Source organism: Mus musculus, chromosome X, assembly GCF_000001635.26.
Source record: "Mus musculus strain C57BL/6J chromosome X, GRCm38.p6 C57BL/6J".
NCBI classification, from domain to species: domain Eukaryota; kingdom Metazoa; phylum Chordata; class Mammalia; order Rodentia; family Muridae; genus Mus; species Mus musculus.
The window spans coordinates 10481528-10507357 of NC_000086.7; the positions used below are offsets into that span (position 1 = coordinate 10481528).

A 25830-nucleotide genomic window follows, 5' to 3' on the forward strand; every position below is an offset into this window, starting at 1 on the left:
TTGAATGGAGCCTTGAACTTTCATGTTTTCAACAGACTCTCTGAATGGGTGTCAGCGCTACTAGTTCAGGGATAGGGTTGACACCAGATGGTAGGATCTGACATTGGACCAAAGTTCTCAAATAAGGCAGGCAAAGCCTTATTAGGACATTGATCCAAGCTGTCCAACATCACCTGGAATTGGAGGAAAACCACAATGATCAAGAGGCGATCTATGTTCCTGTTTGTTGGAGAAGTGAGACCCGCAACTTTGATATATTTGGTGAGAGACTGGGTAAAATTTGGTAATTGTCCATTCGTTGTGGGCATGGTTTCAAGAGCTATTTCCCTTCTTGAGCACGGGCATCCTAGATTTGTAGTTGGTGGGTTCAGGGTCAAGTGCTCACTCAGGAAGACTTGAGCTGCTAGTGGTGTCATCATGCTACATAAACATTCTTACTTTATGACAGAGCTGAAGGAGTCTCAGTGCTTGAGCTGCTGAGAAATCACAAGGGCAGAGCAGGAAAAAGCCCATCAGCCCCAGGAGTCAATAGGCCGAGTTAATTCTGGATTACAGTTTCGGACAAAAAGCTTCCCAGTTAGTCAACATGCCAAGATGCAGACCTGAGCAGAGTCGGATGCGAAGGTTGAGGCAGCAAAGATGACAGACTGCTCTGAAGACAGATTTGCCAAGCTTAGCATCCCATGGGATATCAGTAGGTTCTTTGAAGGAATCCAAGTTTTTTTTTTTTGTTTGTTTGTTTGATTTGGTTTGGTTTGGTTTGGTTTTTGGTTTTTGTTTTCTTATGTTGTTGTTGTTTTGCAAAGGCAGTTTTTAAGTATCTGTGCATTAACCTAGCCAACTGTTATAATTCACATGTCAGATGTGTTATATCCAACAAGCCAGTGAGAACATTTAAATTTAAAAAAAAGCATTCAACCTTTGAAATCAGTGCTATTTACATTAACTAAAAAACAAATGAAGCCAGAGGGCTTAATTAGATTTGTCTACACTGACAGTCCCTTCTTATCTTTGGTTTTTATTTGTGTTGCTGTCTCAAACCACACTCATCTTAGTTTGGTGCAGTCTTAATGGGCTCCTAGTGGGTAAACATTCTGGCCTTCAGGCCTTTAACAAAACAAAGTTGTTGATAAAGAAGGAGGAGGAGGAGGAGGAGGAGGGAGGAGGAGGAGGAGGAGGAGAAGAAGAAGAAGGAGAAGAAGAAGAAGAAGAAGAAGAAGAAGAAGAAGAAGAAGAAGAAGAAGAAGAAGAAGAAGAAGAAGAAGAAGAAGAAGAAGAAGAAGAAGACAGAAAGAAAGAATTCCGGATTTGTTAAGGGCCCAGAGGCTATTTGCCTTTTCTTCCTTTGCACAGGTTCCTATCTGGTTCATCAAGGCCAACCTGTCCTCTTTTGGGCAAGATCTTTCTGGATTTAGCAATACAACTTGTGGATGCAAGGAAATTCCTCTCTTTGTAAAATTACAATGATGTTTCTTAAACCCCAAGTTACAATCATAATTCCTTAGCAAAGCTAGTTGCAAATATTTTACTTATTAGCTATATTACTTAAGATATGCAGATATTTAGCTCTACATGTAAATAGTTTATTTGGCGTACAATAATCCAAGTTTTCAAAAAATTAGTCCAAAATAAAGCTGCAAAATGAAATGAAGAGTTAGTTCAAAATGATGTTTTTTTTTAACCATACACTCCAGTCTATGTAAACTCATCAAATTATCCTTGAGAAGATGTTACGATTTTTGACTTCACGGCCCCAGTCTTTTCCAGCCATGAGCCTGACGTCGTTAGAAGCGTTTCTCTGTTCCTCCAGAAAGTTGTCTGCCATCTCTCACAATCGAAAAATCAATGTCCAACAATCAATGTTGTTTAGTATCAGAACCACCTGAAGACCTTTAACGACTCTGAGCCCTTCAGTCCATATCAAATAATCCAGACTGGCTAGGCCTGCGCTAGGCATTCACTGTTTCTTTTAAGCACCAATTACTAAGAATCACTGTAAAATCCTTTTCTTTCATGTAGATGCTTCTTATGCTTGGCCATTTTCTTCACCTGGTCTTTTTCTTTCTCATATTTGTTTCTTGTTTGTATAAGGACCTTACTGACCTGCAATCATGTCTAGTTCAATGCAGGTGATAATTATGCTAGTCACAGCTGATCTTGAAAGGCTTTGCCAAGCCTTCGCGACTCTATTATTTCACTCTTTCACAGAATGTATTCCTAACACCGTCCACGTGGAGTTAGCCTGTGATGCTGTACTTTCTTTGGGGAATCAGATGAAATCTCTGCAGACGCAATACTATGTGCTTGTCTTTGCAAAGCTAGCCACAGGAAATCTACGTAGAGTGTATATTATTTTCTATTCTGATATAGTTCACAGGCTATAAAGGTCATTCTTGAAAACTATGTTATCCATTGGTTTTTATTATTCTCACAAGACCATGCAGGCGCCCATCACTACTAATTTTACAACACTTTCCTCACTCCCCAAATCAAAGCAATCACCCAAGCCATCAGCTGTACTCCTTATTCCTGCCCCCCACCCCGTCACCAACCGCTCACCCATTTTTCCCTCTCTATGGGTTTGTTTATTTTAGATGTGGGTAATTCGGTATGCAATTTTTCTGTATCTGGCTCCTTTCACTATGCATACTTGGAAGGTTTATTGCTTGGAAGCACGGGTCAGCAGCACCTCATTCTTTTTTACAGACGAAGTTTTCCATTGGATGACAAGTGAACCATCCGTTTGTCAGCTGAGCTCGCTTGGACTGGTGTTCTCCACATTCGTGCCCAAGTTCTCCGGTGGACTTGTGTCTCCATTTCTCTCCCATAGATATCTAGGAGTGCAGTTCTTACCGTGACTTTACATTCAACTTTTGGAGCAAATAACAGGTTGTTTCCCATTTTGCTTCCTTGCTGCAGTGGGGCTCCACAGGAGAACGGCAGTGCTCTCTAAGTGAGGCAAATGAATCTCTGGTAGTTTAAAGAAATTTTGTTATTGTTGTTATCTGTTAAACATCTAATATGTAGGAAGAACGTTGCTAAATCTCGTTTTTGTCATTTCCAAAGGTGAGGAAATCGAAAACTATGAAGTTCAAAGGGAGTCTATAGAGAACTGTAAAGTAGCCAGGATTTGGGTGTCTCTGAACTCCAGGGTTCCTTACTATCCTTCAAGGTGTCTCTCTGGTTGTCACAATCTGTTCCTGGCATAGACAAGGCAAGGACATGACTCCTGAGTGTCCAATCGCCAAGAGCACTCTATACAATCATTATGTAGGCAGGTTCAGGCCCTGTTTCCAACAAAGCCGAAATCTTAAAGCTAGGGTGGTCTGAGAAAGGCTACCCTGACCTCCAGCCCAGCCTCTAGGCTCTCAGGTTCCTTCTGACTTCAGCTGGAAGTCTGTGCCTGGGCCAGATTGCAGACTTGGGAGGCATTCCTAGCAGTTAGTTGCTCCTTCTCCCCAAGCTCTGCAGGGCGCGCGCGAAGGCAAGCGCGCCGCCCAGCCTGCGCGCGCACGGGAAGCTCCGGCAGCACGCGCTCCCCCTCCCGCCCCGCCTCCCTCGGCCCCGCCTCCTCCCCCTCCTGCGCCCGCCCGCCGCCCGCCGCCACTGCCGCCGCCGGAGCTGAGTAGTATGGCATCGAGGAGAATGGAGACCAAACCTGTGATAACCTGTCTCAAAACCCTCCTCATCATCTACTCCTTCGTCTTCTGGGTGAGTGCCCACTTCTGGCTACTGGCCGGGCCGCGGTCTATCAGACCGTGTGGTGATGCTCTTAGAAAGAAAGGTGGAAGGAAAACCCAAACCCCAAACCCGATCTTAGCCGGTGGACAAGGAGACAGCCGCAGGCTGCTGGGTCGGGGCTGTGAGATGGTAGGGTGCAGGTCTGGGCTGCTCCAACCCTCGAGTTTGTCCGACGAAGGCTGAAGTGGGCTGTGTGGTGGCGGTGGTTGCAGATTTTTCCACTCTTCCAAAAAAAAAAAATTTTTTTTAATGCATTGATTTCTTAAACTCTCAGGACAGGATCAGCCCCTGGGGAAAGTTGTTGTGATTTGTCTGTTTGCTCTTTTGGACTTCTCTCCTTACCTTACCAAGCCAGTTTTGGGTGCCTGTTGGAGCTAATGGAGCTAACCTGTGGCGGGCTGGGAGCGGGCGCAGGACGGCGGGGTTAGATCTAAGATCCCGACTTAGTCCTAACCCTGCAGGGCTGTGGGAGAGAGTCGCCAGGAATCTTCTGCCTGACTGGACAAGGGCGATCAGTCTCCCAAGCGCACTAATGCGGGACAGGCGCCGCCACCGCGTGGAGGCGCACGGAGAGGGTCTTACATAAGCCAGGGGTATCTTTGAGCTTCCTCAGCGACTGGCTCTTACGACCCCTTTCAGATTTCTTTCCACCCCTTACTGTTTCCACTCGGTTATTGTGTTTTTCTGTGTGAACCCAATCTGCAATGCCCAAGAGGAGGACCCCCTACCACCTGGTGGCTGCGGCAGCGCCCCTGTTCCCCACCTAACTGGTACTGCTACTAGTCCTTGAGCTCAATGCAGAAAGGTGACGTCAGCCCTTCAGCCCAGGCCCGCGAAGGGCTGCGTGGTGCACCTCGCTGAGGGATGCGCCCTTCTGTGCGCAGGAGGAGGGAAAAGGGGAGGAGGGGGCTCTGGGCTTATGCCTTACCTCATCCTGTTTGGCAATTCATGGAATCAGTGCAGGGTTGACACTGCAGTGATTTCATTTGCAGAGGTGGGTGGTACCTAAAGACCATTTCCAGTTCTTTCTCTCTTCACATAGATGCCCACCCTAGTTCCCTCTTCCCACCTCAAGTCACAGCCACCCTGCAAAGGAATGAATACCTGCCACCACCACCCTGGCCCCCCGCAACACCATGATCTGGGTCATTCCAGCTCCCAAAGCAGTCATTTTGAAACCTGAATCCCTGTTTAAAAAGATAGACAGACAGACAGACAGACAGACAGACAGATAGAGAAAGAAAGAAAAAAGAACCAGGCTTGCCTTTGGTTGGTTTTTTTTTTCTTGCCCTTCCTACCCCAATATTAACCCTGTTTTTGCTTCAGAAGTGGAGCACAGTATTGAATGATGTACCTATATCAGGATTGATGGTAAACTGGATTGTTTGCAGTAGCCAAGGCAGGAGCTGAGATTTATTACAGATTTAAAACAAAATCCCTAATGTTTCTAGGCTTTTCCTTGCCACTGACATTGGTGATCCTTCGGGTCTGGAAAACCATGGAGTGTGGCAACAGAACAGACCAGGGGCTCTGCAGTGAGATAGAGTAGCAAGACCAAAACAGCCCATCACATAAGCCAAACATAGAAGCTGAGTCTTTCTGGAATGGAAATGACACAGGTTGAATCATCTCAGGAATGGAACTGTGTGCTAGCTATACATTCAAGGATCTTAGCTTATGTTTGCCTGGAAAAAGCAGCAATACTTGGTGGTGATGGTCCAACTTCAAAGAAGCCATTGCTGGGCACTGGTTTTGCTCTTTATATATCCCTTTAAGTCTGCTTTTGTTTTGCCCTTTGTTATATACTTCCTATTTGTTAACTGGAGTAAATCTATGGGTGGTTATCTTAGGCTCCTGAAAAAGAAGGTTTATGGTGCAGGAGAAAGAAGGAATGCTGGTTTTGGAGCATTTCTGAAGCCTGGTAAAGGAGGAGGCATTTCAGGCTTCGGCTTTTCATATGGATTATTTAACTCTTTTTGTCTCACCCCATCCCCATCCAATGACTCAGTGCCTCCTAAAACATCTGAAATGGTCAATGTGTTGTCTGCCCCTGCAAGTTGCTCATGATGGCGTTTTCATTTATTTTTTTAAACTTTCAAGATTTTCATATTCTTAAATATTTACCCAGAGTATTTTCACCTGTTAAAATAGGATTCAAGGATCATTTCAGATTTTACAATCAAAAGAATAAGATCTCTCCAGAAAATAGGACACTTCAAAGATGTTTTTCTTAATAAGCCGTAGTCCAAATGCTGTTTTTTTAACTGTACCTTAAGTGCTATTTTGTACAACGCAGCTTTACTGAGGCGTACTTCATATGATATATGTCACCCATTTAAAGCATGGTATATGCATACATGCTTAACATATAGATAATTTGCATTTTAGGTATTTGTTATCTTTTTTGTGTATTCACAAATACAGCCATTTACTACAGACCATTTTCAATTGTTTCATCATCTCTGAAAAGAAACCCTGTCCTGTCCCTTTCCTTCCCATTTTCCCTCCCACTTGTTTCTCTCCTGGAGCCAGTCCTAGGCAATCATGAATCTACTTTCAGTTGCTATAGATTTTACTGTTGTGAACATCTCATACACTTGAGGTCATGTATTTGCCCCTTTTGACTGGTTGGTTTCAGTTAGCATGACACATTCACGATTCATGCATGTTGTTAGTCTGTGTGAGTACTTCGTTCAGTTGTATGGCCAAATAGAATACCTTTTTGTGAAGATACTGTGTTTTATTTCTCCTTTTTCCATTGGTGGATATTTGGGTTGATGGGGGCTCTTGACTGTTATGGATGGTGAGGTTCTGATTTATGTGCCATTTGTGTGTGTGCCTATATTTTCATTGTTTTTGGCTATGTATTTGGGGATCTGTATGGAATCATATAGCTCTATGATTAATTGTTTGAAGAATGGCCATACTAGTCTTTCAGGGCAAGTGTTCCATTTTATAGTCCTTTCAACAGCGAGGATTCCAGTTTCTCCATGTGCTTGCCAGAATTTGTCACTATCTGGCTATTTAATGTAGCCATCCTGGTTCCTGTGCATTTAGATATCTTACTGTGTGATTCTGCTTTGAATTTCCTTAATGAATGCTAATGTTGAATATTTTATAGTGCTTAATGGTTGTTGGTCATCTCTTGAAAAGATATATATTCATATTCTTTGACCATCTTATTTATCTATTATTACATTATTAATTTCTTTTATATTCCAGGTATAAAATCCTATCAATATGAAGTTTTTGCAAACAGTTTTTTTTCCATTTTTTGGGTTCCCTTCCCCTTAGCTGTTTTTTGAACTGTGAAAATTACATATATATGTGTGTGTGTGTATATGAGTATACACATATATGTACAAATGTATATGTATTATATATGTATATGAAGTGCAAATGGATTGGCTTTTTGTTTGTTGCATTGTTCATGCTTTTGATATCACATGAAGGAATCCTTTGCCAAAGATCACAAGAATAACCTGTTAAAAACTGTTTATAAGTGTTATTCCTGAATTGGGTAAATATAATTGATATATGACTATTTCTTGAATACCTAGCACTATGTCTGACACATGGTAAGTACTCCACTTGTTTTTTACATTTCTGGACTTATGCCATGTAATAGAAGAAAAGGATGAGCTTGCACTCTTTTAAAAGTAATGCAGAGACATGATTAGTCAGAGTAATTTCCATTGTGTTTTCTGTGAGTTGTTTTAATTTTACTTCTTTCACTTCAGTTTAGGCCGAGGAGTAGAAGGTGCTTCATGTTAAAATGATGGTAGGTTAGTAACATCAAGAAGTATTGGCCTGTACCAAAGCAAACAGATTGTTGTTTTTATCTGTATTCTTAGGTTTACAGTCATCCCCTTTGACTGCTATATTTCGATAAAGCTATGATTCTCAACAGGGGACAATTCTTCCATGTTTGGCCATGCCTAAAGCCCTTTTTGGTTCCATCTAGAGTGGGTTCCACTGGCATTTAGTAGGTAGAGACCACAGGTGTTGCTAAGCAGCCACCTGATGACTCCTTGCAGTGGTTGAGCTCTGCCCAGTATCTGGCTCAAAAGATTAATAGTACTGGTGACCTTTATCCTATCGAGATTGAGCAGTAATGAATGCTATGAAGGAAAGAAGAGTGTGATGGGAAATTTACTGTTTCACCATATCACAGACAGCATGTTCAACACAACCACTTTTAAGAAGAAAAAAAAATATCCTCAATGGTGTGCCATGCTGGTTTATTTGAAGATTAAAGGTAAGCGACTCTTTACAGATTGTGTTTCTAATGGATAGGATGGTTTTCCTTTCACTTCAGTGATATCAACCGGAATGCTGGAGAACATGTTCTTATTTTCCATGATTTGTATGTTTTATTTTCAGGTTTTATTTCAGGTTTTCAGAGGGAAAAAGCCACCTAGGAGCAAGTTATTCTGTGCTTTAAAGACCAGAAAGAGTATTGCATGGTAGTTTCCTTGGGAAATATTTACATTCTAAATAAATGAATGAAAAATGAAATGTATCAACTACTACTGGCTTAGTTATTAAACCCACCACAGCTGGGGGAAGCTTTCAAACGTGTACTATTTTGAGTCTGTTTATGCTGGATTAAATGTGTTCTTTCTATTTACATGTCGATAGATGACTAGGGGACTTAGGGACTTGCTTACATAATAAAGACTGTTAAATCCTTATACTTTTGTGATCTCTTTTGTTGGATATTTCGGTTAACTGTAATTGAACTTAAGTTTGTATAAAAATATCAATCTTACCCTATATAAAACTAAGGTTCTTATTTTCGTGAGAAATATAATTCAGAGGCAAACAAGAAAACCTTGTAAATCTAACTGTTACTTACCAGAGAATTGTTTTGATTTATAAGCTTTTATGGACTTTCAATACTCATCTGAGTTCTAAGGTAAGATTTAAATTGACTAGACTACATCTGAACAGTATCGTGAAGAGAAATATCCTTTGCTTCATTTTATGCTTCATTTTAGTGAATATTGGGTTTGATTATTTTATTGTTTAAGAATGTAATTAGCTTACTAATAGCATTATTAAATCATTCCAGTGAAATACCAGTGATTTTTCTTTTCCTTCATAAACAATCATTTTGGGGTAATTTTAAAATAATATTATTTTGTTCTCTTTTTATGGAGCAACTTTCAGTGATTAAATTGAATAAAGAGGGGAAAATCCTAAAGAGAGGCCCTAACATTTACAGAGTGTTTGCGACGCACACTTACTCCTGACAAAATTGTTTCTGTTCAGTTCAGCAAACGTTGGTTGGAATGTCTGTCATATATCAGATATGAAATAGTCTAAAAGATGTCATCTGTTCACTGTATACACACTTGGCATTTTCGTTACATTTATTTGTAATACACTCAATTCCAAATTGTTTGTTTCTAGGTGTTATCTGTTGTTGTCACACTATAGAAGATGAAGATTTAGTTCCTTTGTCCCCTTCCTTTTCTCTCATGAGCCCATTTCCCAGGGATGTCATTTATCAGTGTATCATTTGGTTTAAAGCAGTATACTCTTTTCATAGTGGAGCCATGTGGCATGGATATTTCCCTGAAGTTAGCAAACACCTCCCTTTTTCCCTTTGCATCTAGTATAGTATTCACTTCCATAGTTTTTTCAATAATTCTATCTTTGCTCAGTGTATTCAAGCAGTTCATGGGAGCTTTCTGTGGCCTAATGTTATAGACATTTGTCTTGGATTGGGTTGGCTTTCAATTTGAACTAATTTTCTCTGGGCCTCCACTCTGTTAAATCCTCAAAGTTCCTAAATATTTGTTTGTTCTACTTCTTGATTTTTCCCCCCTTCATTTTGGTAGAGCAAATTTTCATGTAGTTTTCTTTCTAGGAAAGGAAACATGGGAAGTCATATACTTAAGTCTTTACAAATTCAAAACTCTTATTTGATGCTTCATTTATCTTGATAGTTTAGGGGAAGATACAATTGTTGTTTCGAAAGCATTTACATCAAAAGCTTTACTGTCTACTCTATACATTAAACAAAGTAATAAAGTCTTTTTGTTATTAATGTTGAAAATTTGATATTATTATAATTCTTCTTCAATCTTGCTTTCCCCCCTTTGAAGTTTTTTTATTACTTGCATATTCACAATGCTCTGAAATTTCTCTCTGAAAATAATAGGAATTTTTATTTTAATAAAGTTTTAATTTTTTCATTGTTTCTTCCAAACCATTTTGTTTTAGGGTATGTTATAATCACAGATTTCGGGTTTTTTTTCTGCTAATTATTTTATATATGTTTAAAAGGGGGTTATCACCAACCAAAGAGTACACATGGTGGGACTCATGGCTCCAGCTGCATATGTAGCAGAGGATGGCCTTGCCAGTCAGCAATGGAAGGGGAGGCCCTATGAAGGCTTGATGTCCCAGTGTAGGTGAATGTGAGAGTGGGGAGGCAGGAGTGGGTGGGTGGGCAGGGGCACACTCTCATAGAAGCAGGAGGAAGGTGAATGGGATAAGGAGTTTCCAAGGGGGATATCAGGACATGTAAATAAATAAAATATCCAATTTTTAAAAAAAGAGGGGGTTATCTAAAAACATTTGGAAGCTATTATCATGATTCTGTTCACATGTTTGCTGCTTTTAAGTTGTGTGACTTTGTTGGTCTGGGTGAGTTTTATGATCAAGATCAATACTTTCCCCACCCCCACCCCTAGATTTTGTCTGTTGGTCTAATCAGATGACTTACAGATGAATCTTTTCATTACTTTCTGAACAAGAAGGTAGCAATATAACAGACCCCACATATGGTATACAAATGTCCACTGTGTTCTTGGGTCAGGGACTTTCTGCTTTGCTCTTCTAGGGTTACATCCCTGAACCTATGGCAGAGTAAGACAAAAACCAGAAACAGGAAGTTGGAGATTTCCTAATTGCTCCTTAAAACGTTTTGCTAGCTCTTTCTTCTTTCAGCCTCCTTCCTTCCCTAACTTCAGCCCTCTGGGTCTTCTGGAGGTGTTTTGGAATAAATACCTTTATTCTGGGATTTTTCAAAGTGACTAAAATATTTTTGGTTAGCTCTAAGGATATCAATATGGTTGTCTCTTCTCCCCTCTTTGCTACTGTAGGGTTTTAAAAAGATGTTTTCAGTGTCACATCAGGGGAATTTTAGGAGTTAGCCAAGATAAATGAATGTATACAATCCATCATCTTTAACTAGAAGTCCTTTCTATCTACATCTCTACTTTGCATGCTATTAATTAAATAAGCAATTGATTCTGAGTGTTTGAATAGAGCATGTAAATGGAAATAGTTGGACTATCATAAGTACTGGTACAAACACACATACACATACATATACACACATATACACATATAGTTAGACTGACTTAGGTATGTCAGGGAAGCACACTATCCTATTAGTATATTTATAAAAACCTGTTTTGATGACAAGGAAAATATTCTATGTTGGAATAGGCTTACTAAAGCAGTCTCTAAAATGAAATCTGGTTATCGGGGACTGGACAAATAGGGATGATGCCCTGAAGGTTACTGGAAATTTTTCTTTCCTTCTAATTTCTTCCTGCTAGGAAAAGACTCAATATGGTGTTTTCTGACTTAATTCAGACTGGACTAGACCAACTTAATATGGCTGCCTAAGAGTTTAGCGTGTGATGTTCGTATGGTGGGAGAGTCGATGTGAAACTACTCTTTTTATGCTATTACAGTTATAGGGCATCCATATGATAATCTAGAGAATATTCTCTTTTTCAGTCATCTTTATTTCTTATATACACTACGAGGTTAGGAGATGCATATTATCTTCTATACCATCTGGGGAACATTAAGCCATTTCTATCTAGGAGTTGCTTAGAACCTAGCTGAAATTTTGTCAAAATCAAATGAAATTCACTTCACTTTAATCCCAGCGAGAGTTCTTGATTTGCTCTTACTGTGGACTACATTGTGATGAGGCATTAGCTCAGCATCACATCCTGTTTGAAGTATGTATCTCAGAAGGTGCTGAGAACTGGAAGTCATTTGTGACTGCTTCTTTGTTTAAGCACATTAAACCCTTGAGACTGATGACTAATGCCATGTCAAACCAACACTTTACAATACCTTCTTAAGTTTTTCTACTTTGGTCCAATTCCAGTAGCTTCTGATACGAGCTATCATCATCACTTCATGGTAGCAAGCAGGTCATTGAATTGACGAGGAAACTTCTGTTGGCTGTTAGCCCTCTTGCTGGGACAGGATGCTTTCCATACTTGGCAAAGCATTTTATTCTCTTAATACCGATCAAGAAAAGAATGAAAGAGAGAGAAAATAGAAGAGAGGTTTTTTCCCCCTTTTTTGTTTTTGTTTTCCATTTTGGTTTCTGATCAGTTGAATGTGTAAGCATTTTAAACAATCTAATGATAAAATCAAGGATCCTGCTTCTGTCTAGAAATATTCTCTTTAGTGCCTTCTTGAAGGTGAGTATTTCCCATCATAATCTATTTTAGGAGAAGTTTGTAAGTATTTATGTTAAGGGATAATCAGTTGGGTCTAGAACAGATACTAATTGAGCAGCTTAAATCAGTGATTTTTAACCCATTTTTTCTCAACAAGAATTGCCTTAAGTTGCCCTAAAATAAATGTCTAAGCTATGTTCTAAGATGCTGTGATTCAGTTGGTCCAGATGGGGTTCCAACATAATAGTTTGGAAATAAGTAATTTCAAAGATTTCCACTGTTCAAATTGGATTCAGTTATAAACCCCCAACTCTAAAAACACATAGCAGCTAAAAGCAGGCCATTTCATATTGAGTCTCTTGGATTTGGAGGTAGCTAGGAAGTGTTCAGAATGGGCTTACTAACTGACTCATCTTTGTCTGAGGCAAGATCTATAATGCTTTCCTCAAAACTAAAGTAGCTTTGTCACCCTGAAGAGACTGCACTTATCATTGCTAAATAAAACAATGCTTATCTAATCAGCAAGGGTCTTCCTTTTGGCATTTATTTATTGAGGGTAGAGGTACGTCACAGTTTGTAAACAAGTAAAAGGACAACTTGCACAAGTGGCTTCTTCTACCATGTAGGTTCTTGGGATCAAATTTAGTTCAGGCTTGGTGGCAAGTGCTTTTATCTGCCAAGTCATTTTGCTGGCCCACTAAAGGTCTTCTTAAAGAACAAATTAGCAGTCATAATTTTGAAACCTAAATTAAAATTTGTTATGCTTAGTTGCTATGAAGAGGGGCCTGGGTATGTACATTAGGAAGAGAACCCCACAAAGTGGTTCTGATGTTCGCTTGCGATATAGCTATTAATTATACATAATTATACATAACTCTCATTATGAAGTTTTCATATGTGGATATAATGTATACAATTTTGTTTTTTTATACCCACAGAACTGGTATTTGGTAAACATTTACAGATGAATTATTGGAGATTAGATATCTTTCTGTTCCTAGAAATGTACACAGAGAGAGAGAGAGAGCCATCATCTAATATATAAAGCAAAATGATGAATTTACTACTTATCAAAGGAAGAAAGAGCTGTGTTAGTCAATTGTAGTTTATAACTAAAGCATATCTTTTGAGCTGGCTTCAAATTTGCATCTACAAAATAGTGGGCTTAGAGAACCAAGTCACCATGCTAAACTACCACTGTTATTTATGATTCGGTTTATCTTTCAAATGCATAAATACAAAACATTAAGATAGAAAAAGATAAAACCATCTTCTGTGGCTAAAGTTGTTATTTACCTCAAATTCCAGAGTCTAGTTAAAAAAAAAAAAAACACTAAGAGAATTTGATATACAGGCTGGATATAAGGTAAGCATAAAACATTAGCTGCCTTTCATTGGTTCATCACACAAGCCTTAGAAGGAAAAAGTACTTTCTTTGCAGCACCAACAAAAATCATGACTATTGCAGAAAATAGTTAATAAGAAATGTAAGGAAGACTCTGATACAGTGGAATGGAAGAGAAACGTCACTGAAAATAAGCCCTGAACAGATTGAAAGAAACCTACGTACTCTTGAGTTGGGAGATGCAATATCATAAAATGACCAGTTTTCTAAAAAGTTATTTGATGTATATTTTTTTTCATATAGAATTCTGGTAGAATTTGGGGAGAGATGGTAGTACTTGATTAAATTATATTGTTACTGTAGAAACAGATAACTGAGAAATTAGTAGGAATTTGGGAAGTAGATACCTTATGTATAATGGAATATACAGTTAGGGGGGACAATGACAACCCTGTACAATCCTCAGATCCTGGCATTCATGCCTGTGTGCCACCCCTTCTGTTTCAGTGCCATGAGGACGTGTGATTTGCTTCTTATAGAATATTATAAAGGTGATCAAATGTGCCATATAATCATATTACATAGGATTTTTACTTACTGAGAGGCTATGTCTCTTTCTGGCTTTGAAAACTTAAGTTCCTTGTTGAGAGCTGCCTTATGGAGAGGGGCACATAGTGAGGAACTGTGGGTAATTCTCTACCTTGACAACCAATGAGAAAAATGAAACCTCCAGTTTGGCAGTATGGGAATAACTGAATGCTGCCAACAATTGAGTGATCTTGGAAACAGGTTCTTTTGTGACTTGAGCATTCTGTGAGCCCTACCTGACACTTTAATGGAAGCTTTGTGGAACCATAGGCAGAAGGTATTGCTATCCTGTGCCTCGATTAATGGCCCCACAAAACCTATGGAACAGTAAATGCATTTTGCTTCCAATATCTACTTTTGATATTATTAATATTATTATGAAATAATACATGACACAACTGGAAAGTCACTAGTCAGTATTGCATAACATTGGTTTAGAAAAAGGTTAGTAAATAAGAGGGCACTGAGGAATCCAGAAATAAGGACTTGTGTGCATTACTTAATAAACGAAGCAGGATGTTTTTCTAGTGGGAGAAAGCTAGTTTTAAATGCTTATGGTACTACTAGATATGGAAAAGTAATTGGAGCTTTTGCCTAAACCACATAAACATTTTCAGTTAATTTAAGTGTTCAAATATAAAATAAAGCAAAAATTACATTTATATATAAAATATAAAAAGTATAATTTTATATAGACATAATATGTAGAGCTAGGCTTGATGGCACACACCTTCCCAGCATACTTATGAGGTAGAAGCAGGCAGATCTCTGAGTTCAAGGCCAGCCAATTCTATCAAGCAAATTTCAGGATAGTCAGGATTACACAGAGAAACCCTATTTTGAAAAACCAACCCCCCCAAGAAAACCCAACATAGATACAATATAGGTATAAGAAAGATGGCTTACTAAATTAGACACTCAGAAGCAAATAAAATACTGATATATTTGGTTATTTTTTAAAAGTATTTAACAAAATTGTAATTTTTGTTAAATTTGTCAACTAAACTGTGGTGAGGTCAAACAAACAAACAAACAAACAACCTTGTGCCAACTGTTAACATTGCTTTCTTCATTTAGCCATTTATACAAAAGCTCTTATTTCTAATGGACATCGTCTCTCAATATAGACCAATGACTCTGTTTTATGACATTTATGCTAAGGACATTTGAGGCAATCTAGAGAAACATCTAGAGAAACAGTTGGCACAGCTTTACTATCCAGGGCCAGATAGTAAATATTTTTGGTTTTATGGACCATGCATCTAATTAGTGTTAAATGAAGCCTATGCAGCATAGATAATGACGTAGATAAATGAATAAGGCACTAGCCCAAGCAAATTGTATTTACCAAGCCAGATGGACAGCGAGGTTTCATGCATGGACTGAAATTGATTGACCCCTGCTCTATAGGCTGCAGATAGAAGGGAGGTCTAACCCTTACTTTCAGTAAATCATAGTGTAAATTTTACTATGGGCCAGTGAGAGTGGGAACAAAGCAAGCCTCACATCTTCTACATTGACAAAGGCTACTTAGACCCTGTCCAACAAAGTAACCACTACAGTATTTCAGATATGAATCTTCTAAAGTAAAATGTGCCGTGTTAAATTCACATCAGATTTTGAAGTTTTAGTACCAAATGCAAAGCATCTCATTTTGTTTTGGTTGCATATTGAATTGGTAATATTTCAGATATATATTGGCTTAAGAAAATCATATTAGTAAGACTTAATTATATATAATTTTAACTTGAGTGTTGTTCAAAATTTAAAGCTATAAATGTGAGCTGGGTATGGTGGCTTATAGCTATACTCCCTGCATTCATGTGGCTGAAGCAGGATTTCTATGAGTACAAGGCCAGCCTAGGCTGCATAGGGAGTTTCTGGCCAACATGAGCTACATGTGAAGACCCTGTCTATATGGCTTGCCATTCTATCTCATTTGGATAGCTCTGAACTAGAAAAGTGATATAGTGTACTCGTGTTTGGAGGGACTAGAATGAGTTTAGTCATACTAAAGGGAAAGGTGTGTGGTCTATTTAGGTAAGCTAGGGATAGGTTTTATTATTGGTTGACTAGGACTGGCTGGCTAGCACAAGGAATACTCTTTCACAGTTCTGAACACATAGATGAGAGATACACTTTACAGGTCTAGTCTGAAAGCATTAAATTGCCATACAAAGGCAAGAGAAAGTGAAACCAGCTTACCTAGCTAGGAAGTGAAGTCTAATTTCAGGTGACTTGAGAATGAGCAGTGGAGGACAGAAGATGGCTTCTTTAGGATATATGGCAAGAACAGTATTCTGCGCTTAAAGATCCTAGCTGATGTTGATACCCCTGTGGCACTGTAGACCCTAAGGAGCTGGTTTAACATTGATAGGATCTGTTATAGTTTGTATATGCTTAGTTTGAGATAACAGTAACTTTGAAGGATAGGTTGACTCTCAGAAGTTTGCTGTATTTTCTAGCTGATGGTGGTGAAGTTTTGGCCATCTCTGTACTGTGTGGCACCTACCTCTCACCCTCCGTGGTCACAGTTGGTTGACCTGGGGAGAAAGATACGACTTGTATTTGTATATTGGCTGGTCAGTGAAATGTGGGGTCAGGTGAGCAGAAGAGAATGGCTCTTCTTTTGCACTGGGAGAGTAGAGAAAGCACCTGTTGATGTTGGGCAGGAGAAACTCAGAGGAAGGTAACAGTAGATGCATGCACGCTGGAGACCTGGAATGGACACTGTGAACTCCCAGTCAGTAACTCATATAGGTTCCTGGACAGCCAGGTAGCAGCCCAATCATTTCCCTTCCAGCTGGAAGTGGCACTTCATGTTTCTGGGAGGCCTGTCCAACTGGGGAGTGACTCCTAGCCTCCTCGGCTCCTGTTCTCTTAAATTTCTTGTCTAACCAGGAAAGGTGATGAGTTGGATGTTTGAAGTGGTTAGAAAGGCAGGGGTGGAATTACTAGAGCATCACAGGAGCAGTGTGTGGCTGTCAGACAAGGTTGGGGAAAGCCCATTAGGTCATTTAAGAGGCATGAGACAGTATAGCTATCCTTTTCAACTGTGTGGTACGCCCAGAATTCTAAGCACAGTTAATGCTATGTTGCTTGCTGATAATAGGTGTAGCAAAGCATTGCGCCACCAGGACTAAAGGAAGCCTGTGTTTCCAGTAAGTCCTGTCTAAAGGATAAAGGTCCTCCTTCATGGTAGTAGCAAATCATTTGAGCAAGTTACTCATTAAGCTCCTTAATAGCAGCTGCTCTTTTTGGAGAGTGAGCTTTGAAGTTCTTTAGGTTTGTATTCTTCAAAGATGTTTCAAGGACAAACAAGTAATTGCTTTGTATGTTGTACTTTTTTAAAAAAGAAGGGGGTGCCTAGAATACAGTGGTATTGCCCACCCTGATGGGGTTATACATGCTTTCAGACAGGTAACTCTTTGAGAGGTGCCTCAATGCCTACTTACAGTCAGTGATGGTGGGTGGTGGAGGGGCCTTCCTTAAAGTCTAATGACCACTGGAAAAGAAATGCACTGCTCCATATTGTCAGGAACACAGGACAAAGTATGAGATGTTGGGAGTGAGCTCTGGATAGAGCATCTCAAATATCTTTAAAATAAATATAGAAAAAGAGAGGCTCATAAATGAACACTCCAATTAAGAAGGTATTCAAATGAGTAGTCTAAGCAAACAGCATGGTATATGACATGCTGCTTTTGTAAAGAAAAATAAGTGCATGGAACAGTTACTGAAGAGGTCTCCACACACAATGTTAGCACTTATGGCTAAGAGGCAAAATACTTTATGGGTTCCCTTTTGGTGTGTTTTCCAAGGCTTCAACTAGCATTGCATATAGAAGGTGTTACTTTTATAATGAAGAAAGCAAGAAATGCTTAAGACATTCTATATATTACATCCTATCTGATTTTATTTCTCAAATATGGAGTGCTTTTTAAACATATATCATTTCATTTATCATGGAACAGTTTATCAGCTCGATCCTCTCTTATTGGGTTGAGTAAATGAAGAGCAAAACCAAATTTAACTTGATTCTTTCTAAGTCTTAAGTCTCTTCAAAATAAAGGAAAATGTCTGTTCCTTTTGGGCATTAACTTTCTGTGCTATATTATAAATATAATTTAAGGAAATAATATAATTGCCTGCCAATCAGCTCTATCAGATCTTATCGTTATGCTATTTTTGCCTTAAGCAACTAGTTCTTAAAGAAATATGAAAATTTTACACTCAGTGCCCTATCCTGTCCTCTCTGTCTTAAATATAGTTCATTAGTTGAGTCTATTTTGTACATATTTAATCATATATATGTATATACACATATATATATCCCCATAATTGCTATAAAGCATTATTTTTATATTTTTAAAGTCCACATAAATAAATCATTCTAAGCATATTGCCTTGAATCTTAGCATTTTGGTTTAACATATTCTGTCACGTTTCCATGTTAATAGATGAGGCTCAACCTTAGGGATTTTCCATGAACCAAATCTACAGACATCTCTTTTTAAAAAATTTTTATTATATATTTTCTTAATTTACATTTCAAATGCTATCCCCTATACCCTCCCCCTGCCCTGCTCCCCTACCCACTCACTCCTACTTCTTGGCCCTGGCATTACTGGGGCATATAAAGTTTGCTAGACCAAGGGGCCTCTCTTCCCAATGATGGCTGAGTAGGCCATCTTCTGCTACATATGCAGCTAGAGACATGAGCTCTGGGGGTACTGGTTAGTTCATATTGTTGTTCCACCTATAGGGTTGCAGACCCCTTCAGCTCCTTGGGTACTTTCGCTAGCTCCTACATTGGGGGCCCTGTGTTTCATCCTATAGATGACTGTGAGCATCCACTTCTGTATTTGCCAGGCACTGGCAAAGCCTCACACGAGACAGCTATATCAGGGTCCTTTCATCAAAATCTTGCTGGCATCTGCAGTAGTGTACAGACATCTCTTTTTGGAAACAAGCTTCATGTGTAGTTGATGGATGCTTTCATGCCATGACAGCTGTCACAAAAGATTGTTGTGGAGAAGGATGAAGAACACCTTAGCCAATCCTACTTCAATAATGTGATTTTTTGGCTGAGGCTAAGAATTTAGCCAAGTTGACACAAGGCAGATTAACAGGAAAATATATATATATTCACACTGTGTTGACTTTACATATATGCTGAACTGTCACAAGAGAGCAATGGTCTGAAGACATGATCAAAACAGAAAGCTTTTAGATTTTTAAAACAAGTACCAGTAAATACTGGAGTTAGTGATGGGACAAGGTGATCTTGACAGGGGATAATGAATTCTAGTGATGTAATTAGGAGACATATAGAGGGTGTAAAGCTAGTGAAAGATAAGGGCTATTTCACTAGGTTTATTTGTATGAGTCCATTGTGGCATGGCTCCCCAGTGATTGTGGGTTAGTTCTCATTCTGGTTTGGGTATACTTCCCCCTCCCAAAGGAATCTTTATGGTTTGCTTCCTGTACAAAGAGGCCAGTTAGACAGTTCTTCTGAAGCTACAGTGTCTCAGATGTTACTAGATCAAAATGATCAATAACCAGTGAGCATCTTTGGGATAGGATGGTCTTCACTCCTTTGCTGTATGCCTTGGAAAATATAGAGTATTTGCTATCTCTTCCTTTATAGAAATCTGTGAATCCCTAGTTCATTTGTTGTGTGATATGTCGTTGTCCATTCATTTTTTTCCTTCATTGGGGCCTTTTATGTTTACTTATAAGAAGTAAAATTTGATTAAAGTTTAGCTACAAACACACACATGTGTATACCATATATTTCCTTACTGTGTAAGTTTAAGTGTCTCCAATATAGCGTATTGAACATTAACATTAATCAATTCAATTTTTATGCATTTTGATCCTATTTTCTGACAGTTAGAAAAAACAAATTCAAGATAGACTTTACCCTGTTAGCTTCTAGGTGTTTTATTTGGCAGTTTGGAAGGGGATGGTATTTTCTCCTTGATTAGATTATTTTTGTCTCCAAGTGGACTATTATGACTTGAATGGAGAAAAGGGCTGTGTTGTCCATATGGATCAAACATGAGAATCATGACTGCTGGCAGCAACAGTATCTACTCTACGAAGATCACTGGATTAGATCAAGGTGGTGATATTGCTATGAACCCAACTACTGCTGTATGATTATTGAGCAGTTAGTAAAGGCAAGGATAAGGTTGACCATTTAACATGTGTTATCTTGTTTAGTCCTCATGCAAACTTGCTGAGGTAGTAATTACTGTTCCTTATTTTGAGAGGAAGTCCCCTGACGTCCAGAGTGTGGCCCACAGTCATGCCTGAAAGGGGTTTTTGTTATAGACCTCTTCACCCTTCTTGGGCCCAGTGTCCTGTTTCCAGAAGCACATTTCTCCAGGGTAAGCCTTTGGAGATGATTAGAGGTTACTCTTTGAGTCCTTTCTTAGTCATCAATTTGCTTTCCTGCAAAAAAGAAAAATTGTTTTTGCTCCTATGGACTGGCAAAAATTTCCTGTACAAGAAAGAAATCTTCTAATTTCCAGAATGATCCAAGTTTACAGCTCTAGTGTCTCTGGTTATTTTGGTTTATAGTTTTGGAAGTATTCCCATTTTTTTCTGTCCTTATAGCTCCAAGCTTCAGTTTTCCTAGTAAGAATAACAATACTTTGCAGACTGGGGATACAGGATAAGGAACCCTAATAGGAGATACACTCTTCTTGTCAACAACTAAGCAACAACTCCTGCTTTTCTTTCAAAAGTCTGAGTCTATAACGAATCTTCCTTTTTTTCCTTTTTAGTTCATGGTTGATGTAAGTTAGATAAGGCATCAAAAGTCCTGAGAATTTCCACTGGGTAGATGATACTCTGACTGTCATTTAAGATTAAATTATCTTATGCCTTAAAGATTCTAAATTGTTGCTCCAAAGCACATGAATATTATTTATCCCACTGCTATAAAATATAGTCGACATATGAAACTGATTCCTATGGCAACAAGCCCCAGACCACTTTGAACAGCCGGAAACCAAAGAAGTAAAAACTGCTAGAGATGCAACTTTTCCCCCTGCCTTTGCCCTGAAGAGTGCTAAAGGCAGTGGGAACTGTCAGGCATTTTCCTTTGGAGCTGACACTAGCTAAGCTGTTATCTAATCCACACATGGACACACAGATAAGGCTCATTTGCACAGCTGCCAACTCAGGCTTTGCCTGTTGATGTGATCTTGTTTCCACTCTCTGTATCTGCTTTTAGGGGGGAAAACAAACCTGACCATTCCTAATTTCTGTGAATAGTGACAGGAATTCTTGCCTGTATAAGGTTAATTGGCTGTGTTATCTCTGATGAGACGAGCTTAAGGGACTGGAGAACACTGGATAAAGTCTAGTTCAAAAACAGAAATTTCCCAATGCTGCTAAATTCCAGTTTCAAAAAAAAGACATTTGTAGATAGACATCTCTATTTTTTTGCTTGTAAAACCAATTCTATGATAGCAGTAATACACACACACACAGAGAGAGAGAGAGAGAAAGAGAAAGAGAGAGTAAATACTACATTATGTTTGGATCCTCTGACTTCCCTCTACATCAAGCCTCTTTAATTGTAAAGATTTGATTAATAAGGATTTTGGAATATTTTGTTTTAAAAAAAATCTATTTGTAGGGCCAGCTGAATGGCTTATTCAGTAAATGGTCTGATCCTTAGGACCCTTAAGGTAAAGAGAGAGAGAGAGAGAGAGAGAGAGAGAGAGAGAGCGCACTCAATCTCAAACGTTATCCTCTTTTATGACTTCAAAAGTTATCCTTATATGACTTCTGTACTCATGCTTAGAATGTCCCCACCCCACACAAAATAAATAAGCATAAAATTTTAAAGAGTATTTAAAACTATTGGTAGACTGGTGTCATGAGCCAGAGACAGAAACCTTCATTCAAATTAAACCTGAACTGAGCAGCGTATGTAGAGTTGTATTGCTTTTTTGTTTTAACTGTAAAGTAGTTCCCTGTGCTTATTTCCAGCGACTAAAACATGGAATTTGTCTTTAATTCCCCCCCCCCATCTCATTTCTAGCTTTGTCAAATCTCTCTCTTATCTGTTGTAGCCAGTTGCCGTAAATCAGCGGTTCTGAACTTGGGTCCTGACCCTTTAGGGGTCACATATCAAACACTCTACATATCAGATATTTACATTATGATTCATACAGTACTAACCGCTCAAGTACCAACAAAAATCATGTTATGGTGGGGGGTCACCAAAACTTGAGCAACTTTATTAAAGGGTTGCAGCATGAGGGAGGCTGAGAGCCACTGACTGATGTTTGGCTGTCTTCTCATTCATGTAGTACAGATCACCAAGTCCTGTTGAGTATTTTTTGTTTGTTTGTTTGTTTGTTTTGTTTTGTTTTTAAAGATTTGAGAGATTTTAATTGACAGGCATGGCTGTACCTAGTCTTTAAGTCTGCCCAAAGCAGACAGACTGAGAGCTTTCTAATCCTTTAGAATTTTATCTGGGAGTGACCTTGGAAAGCATTTACATCCAATCCCTTCTCTCCATTGCATTGCCAATTCATTTTCATCTATATTGTCCAGAGACCATGACAACAGTAAAACCAGTGCTACCATCTTGCTCTTGGTCTTGGACCATCACAGCGATTTAGACCCCTACTCCAAATCCCTTCATTTCACTCCTGTTTGTGATTTTTATTCTAAACAAGCAATTTGTTTTTTTTAAAGCCAAATTGAAAAAGAAAACAGCCATTATAAAACCTATAAAACCAAGTTCAAATTTTTTGCCTGCTGATAAAACATTAATATCCCCACACAGCCTCATTCCCTTTCCTATTTTTAGCTTCCATTCAGGTCACTGTCTCCAGTTCTCTGGTTACTAAATCTTACTAGTCTTCAAGAGTTTATTCAGTGATCACAGTCCCTAGGAAGCCATTTGTAAACTTTCCCTGCCCTCTCTCTCTCTCTCTCTCTCTCTCTCTCTCTCTCTCTCTCTCTCTCTCTCTCTCAACTTTGCCCAGCTATTATATTCTGCTTGTATAGTAATCATTTAACCATTTATTTGCTTGCCTGTCAGCTTTCCTCATTCTCTGCTTTTATGCCAGAGAGAATATTTATGCTCAGAATATCGAGGGCCTGTTAAATGCTAAGTGCTAGGATTCAGTTGGACCAAATGAACAAGGTGATCTGGTGAGAAGGTAGGAAATAGACAATAAACACGGAGAGAAAGAATAACACTTCAAGCGGCGGTGAGTGCTCCAAAGGAATAGTTCAAGAAGTGATGGTATAGGGCCCTAGTAATAGAGATATCACAAAAGCTCTCTAAGGAGGTGGCATTTAAGTTGAAACCTGAGGGGTAAGGAGGCTCAGAATGTAGATTGAGATAGTTCAGAACCCAGTGTGATTTCTGGTATTTGCTATCCATTGTTAAGCTGATTACCCCAGTTATCTGAGCTGAAGCAAGTAATTTAGAAGTCAATTTATTGTTTGATTGCTATTACTTGACTCCTATTGACAGCTGGGCCAGATTTGCCCTCCTAAAGATGAATTCTTGTAACAGGAAAAACAAAGCAGAGCACAGGAACCTCATTTTGGGTAATTGGCACCCTTCTTTGTAATGACAAGAAAAACATTTTGACATGAAATAGAGTTGTCGCTCAATGATTGTTTACGGCTAATGTTTTTCAGTTGTAGATCTGGTCCACATGGAGGCTTATGTACACAATGTTAAGTCTCTCAAATCCTCCTTGCCTGTTTGCCATCTGAAATTGTCTATTAAGCATCAGTTCACGCTTTAATTATCCTAAAGCCATTGTCAATTGAATCTCTTTGTTAGATTGATTTGTTTTAATACTACCAGCTCTAGAGTTAATCTGTTATGTGACACCAATCAAATTGTTTTGAAATTATGAACTTAAGAACGCCTACAGGAAAAGCACCTCGTGCTCTTGACCACCAAAGCACTTCCAATTCTCTTGTAGCCTTTGTTTTCATATCTTCCTCGTAGTGTAGATAAAAAGCATCCCAAACACACAGAATTCCATTTTTCCTAGTTAGTGCTATTCAGGTATAGGTTTGGGTATGGCTAACTGGTTGGGTGTCTTGTGCCTGAGATGAAATCTTTTGTTTTGTGGAAGAAATGTAAAATATTTGTCTACTTTAATTAAAAATCAAGTAATAGTGTAGTTAAATTGTTGTCCCTTCCAGAAGCTACTAAGTCACTGTGATACAGACTTTCGCTCCTCTACCCCGTGCTCTAGGCAGTTCTATGGAGATGTTTTACTTTCTTCTTGACTTTCCCTGGAGTTGGTCCTCCTGTGTGATCAGAAGGCATGGAAGACTATTTCGTTTTCATAATGTACAAAAATACGCCAAAGTGGAAGGAAAAACAGAGAAGGAATCGAGAAACAAAAGAAAAGAAAGCAAACCCCTCCCCTTGATTTTGAAAGTGATATAGATCGGTGAGAACTGTAGTTCTTCACATGTTCTGGCTAATCTACTCAATATTCTTCCAGCCTAGCAGACGTGTGATAGTATTGTAGTGTTTCCATTGTGTATCTTCATAGTTCATAATGGAGAAGTATATTTTCATATCTGTGCTATCCATTCTTAGATCAATTTGGGTCTGTATTTCATTTTTTCCCCTAAGAGACATCTTATTTTGCCCTAACCATTATGAGTTGAACATCGGTTGCTCAGATTATTCTCAACCACTATTTTGCCTGTCATAAAGCATTTTGTTGCCTTGTCTCCCTTTACAGAATTGGGAGTTGTAGAATAATTGATAAGCTATTAATGCTTTGAGTACTTTTGGTCTTGTCTTGAGGGGAGGTTATTTCCTTGAATATTTTTCCAAATGTGAAGTCACGTAACAGTTTGTTTCTTTAAAGCTGGTATGGCACATGTTAAAAAACAAAAAAAGTAAAACGATCAGATTAGCTCCTTACACAGAGTCTGTATTACAAGAGGCCTTATTTACTAGGCATTTTTGTAAAAGTTAAGAGTATTATGGATTTTTTAAAATTAGACTGAATGTTGAAATTAGAGGTTAAAATGTAAAAAAACAATTTCTTGAAAGTAATTTATTAAAAGTCTAATATGTATTAGCAATCCCTCATCAGTGTAGGGATGTGATCAATTCCTTAAATTCCCCTGTGTTCTGCTGGAGCAAATGGCCCATCTATGGAGCTACTTGGGAGAGGTAGTCAATGACAGTGATTGATGGTTATAAAATTTATCACATGAGCTTTGTGACAGCTCTTGAAAAAGTGTACTTGAGGTGTCTCCAGCCTTGGGTATTCTCGCATTAGCTAGAGCAGATTACATTGATTGCCTGTATTTGAAGGTGTCCCAAAAGACTGGTAAGCTATCATCAGTCTTCCATTATTGCTCTTTCTCTGAAATTGTGACCTTTCTACTTGGTCTTTAGCAGACTTTACATATTACACCTTGCAATGGGTGTCTAGTCCATGGGATCTTGGAGAGATGTTAGTTCTGTTCCCATTCCACCCTCATCGCCATTTGGCAGTGTCTGCAAAGAGTTTTCGCTGTCACAGTTAATGGAGGGAAGTGTGAATCGCATGTAGTGAGGACAGAGTAGGAAGGCGATGAATATGTGACTAGCATCACACAGTAGACATAACTGTTAAGTGTTCAGAATTAAGTAGCCCTAGGTATTGGGAATGCTAAAACCAAAAAGCTCCAACTTAAATAAAT

The 25830-nt window shown here is 38.8% G+C and overlaps 1 protein-coding gene across 1 annotated transcript in view; it reads left to right on the plus strand.

Annotated features, from left to right (window-relative positions):
• Positions 1–3588: 3588 nt before the first annotated feature.
• The window catches only part of Tspan7 (tetraspanin 7), a 111489-nt gene continuing 89247 nt past the window's right edge, over positions 3589–25830 (plus strand). The window contains exon 1 of the mRNA NM_019634.2: positions 3589–3711. Within this exon, the coding sequence (NP_062608.2) occupies positions 3631–3711 (81 nt within the window). The 5' untranslated portion in view covers positions 3589–3630. The remainder of the gene's footprint in view (positions 3712–25830) is intronic.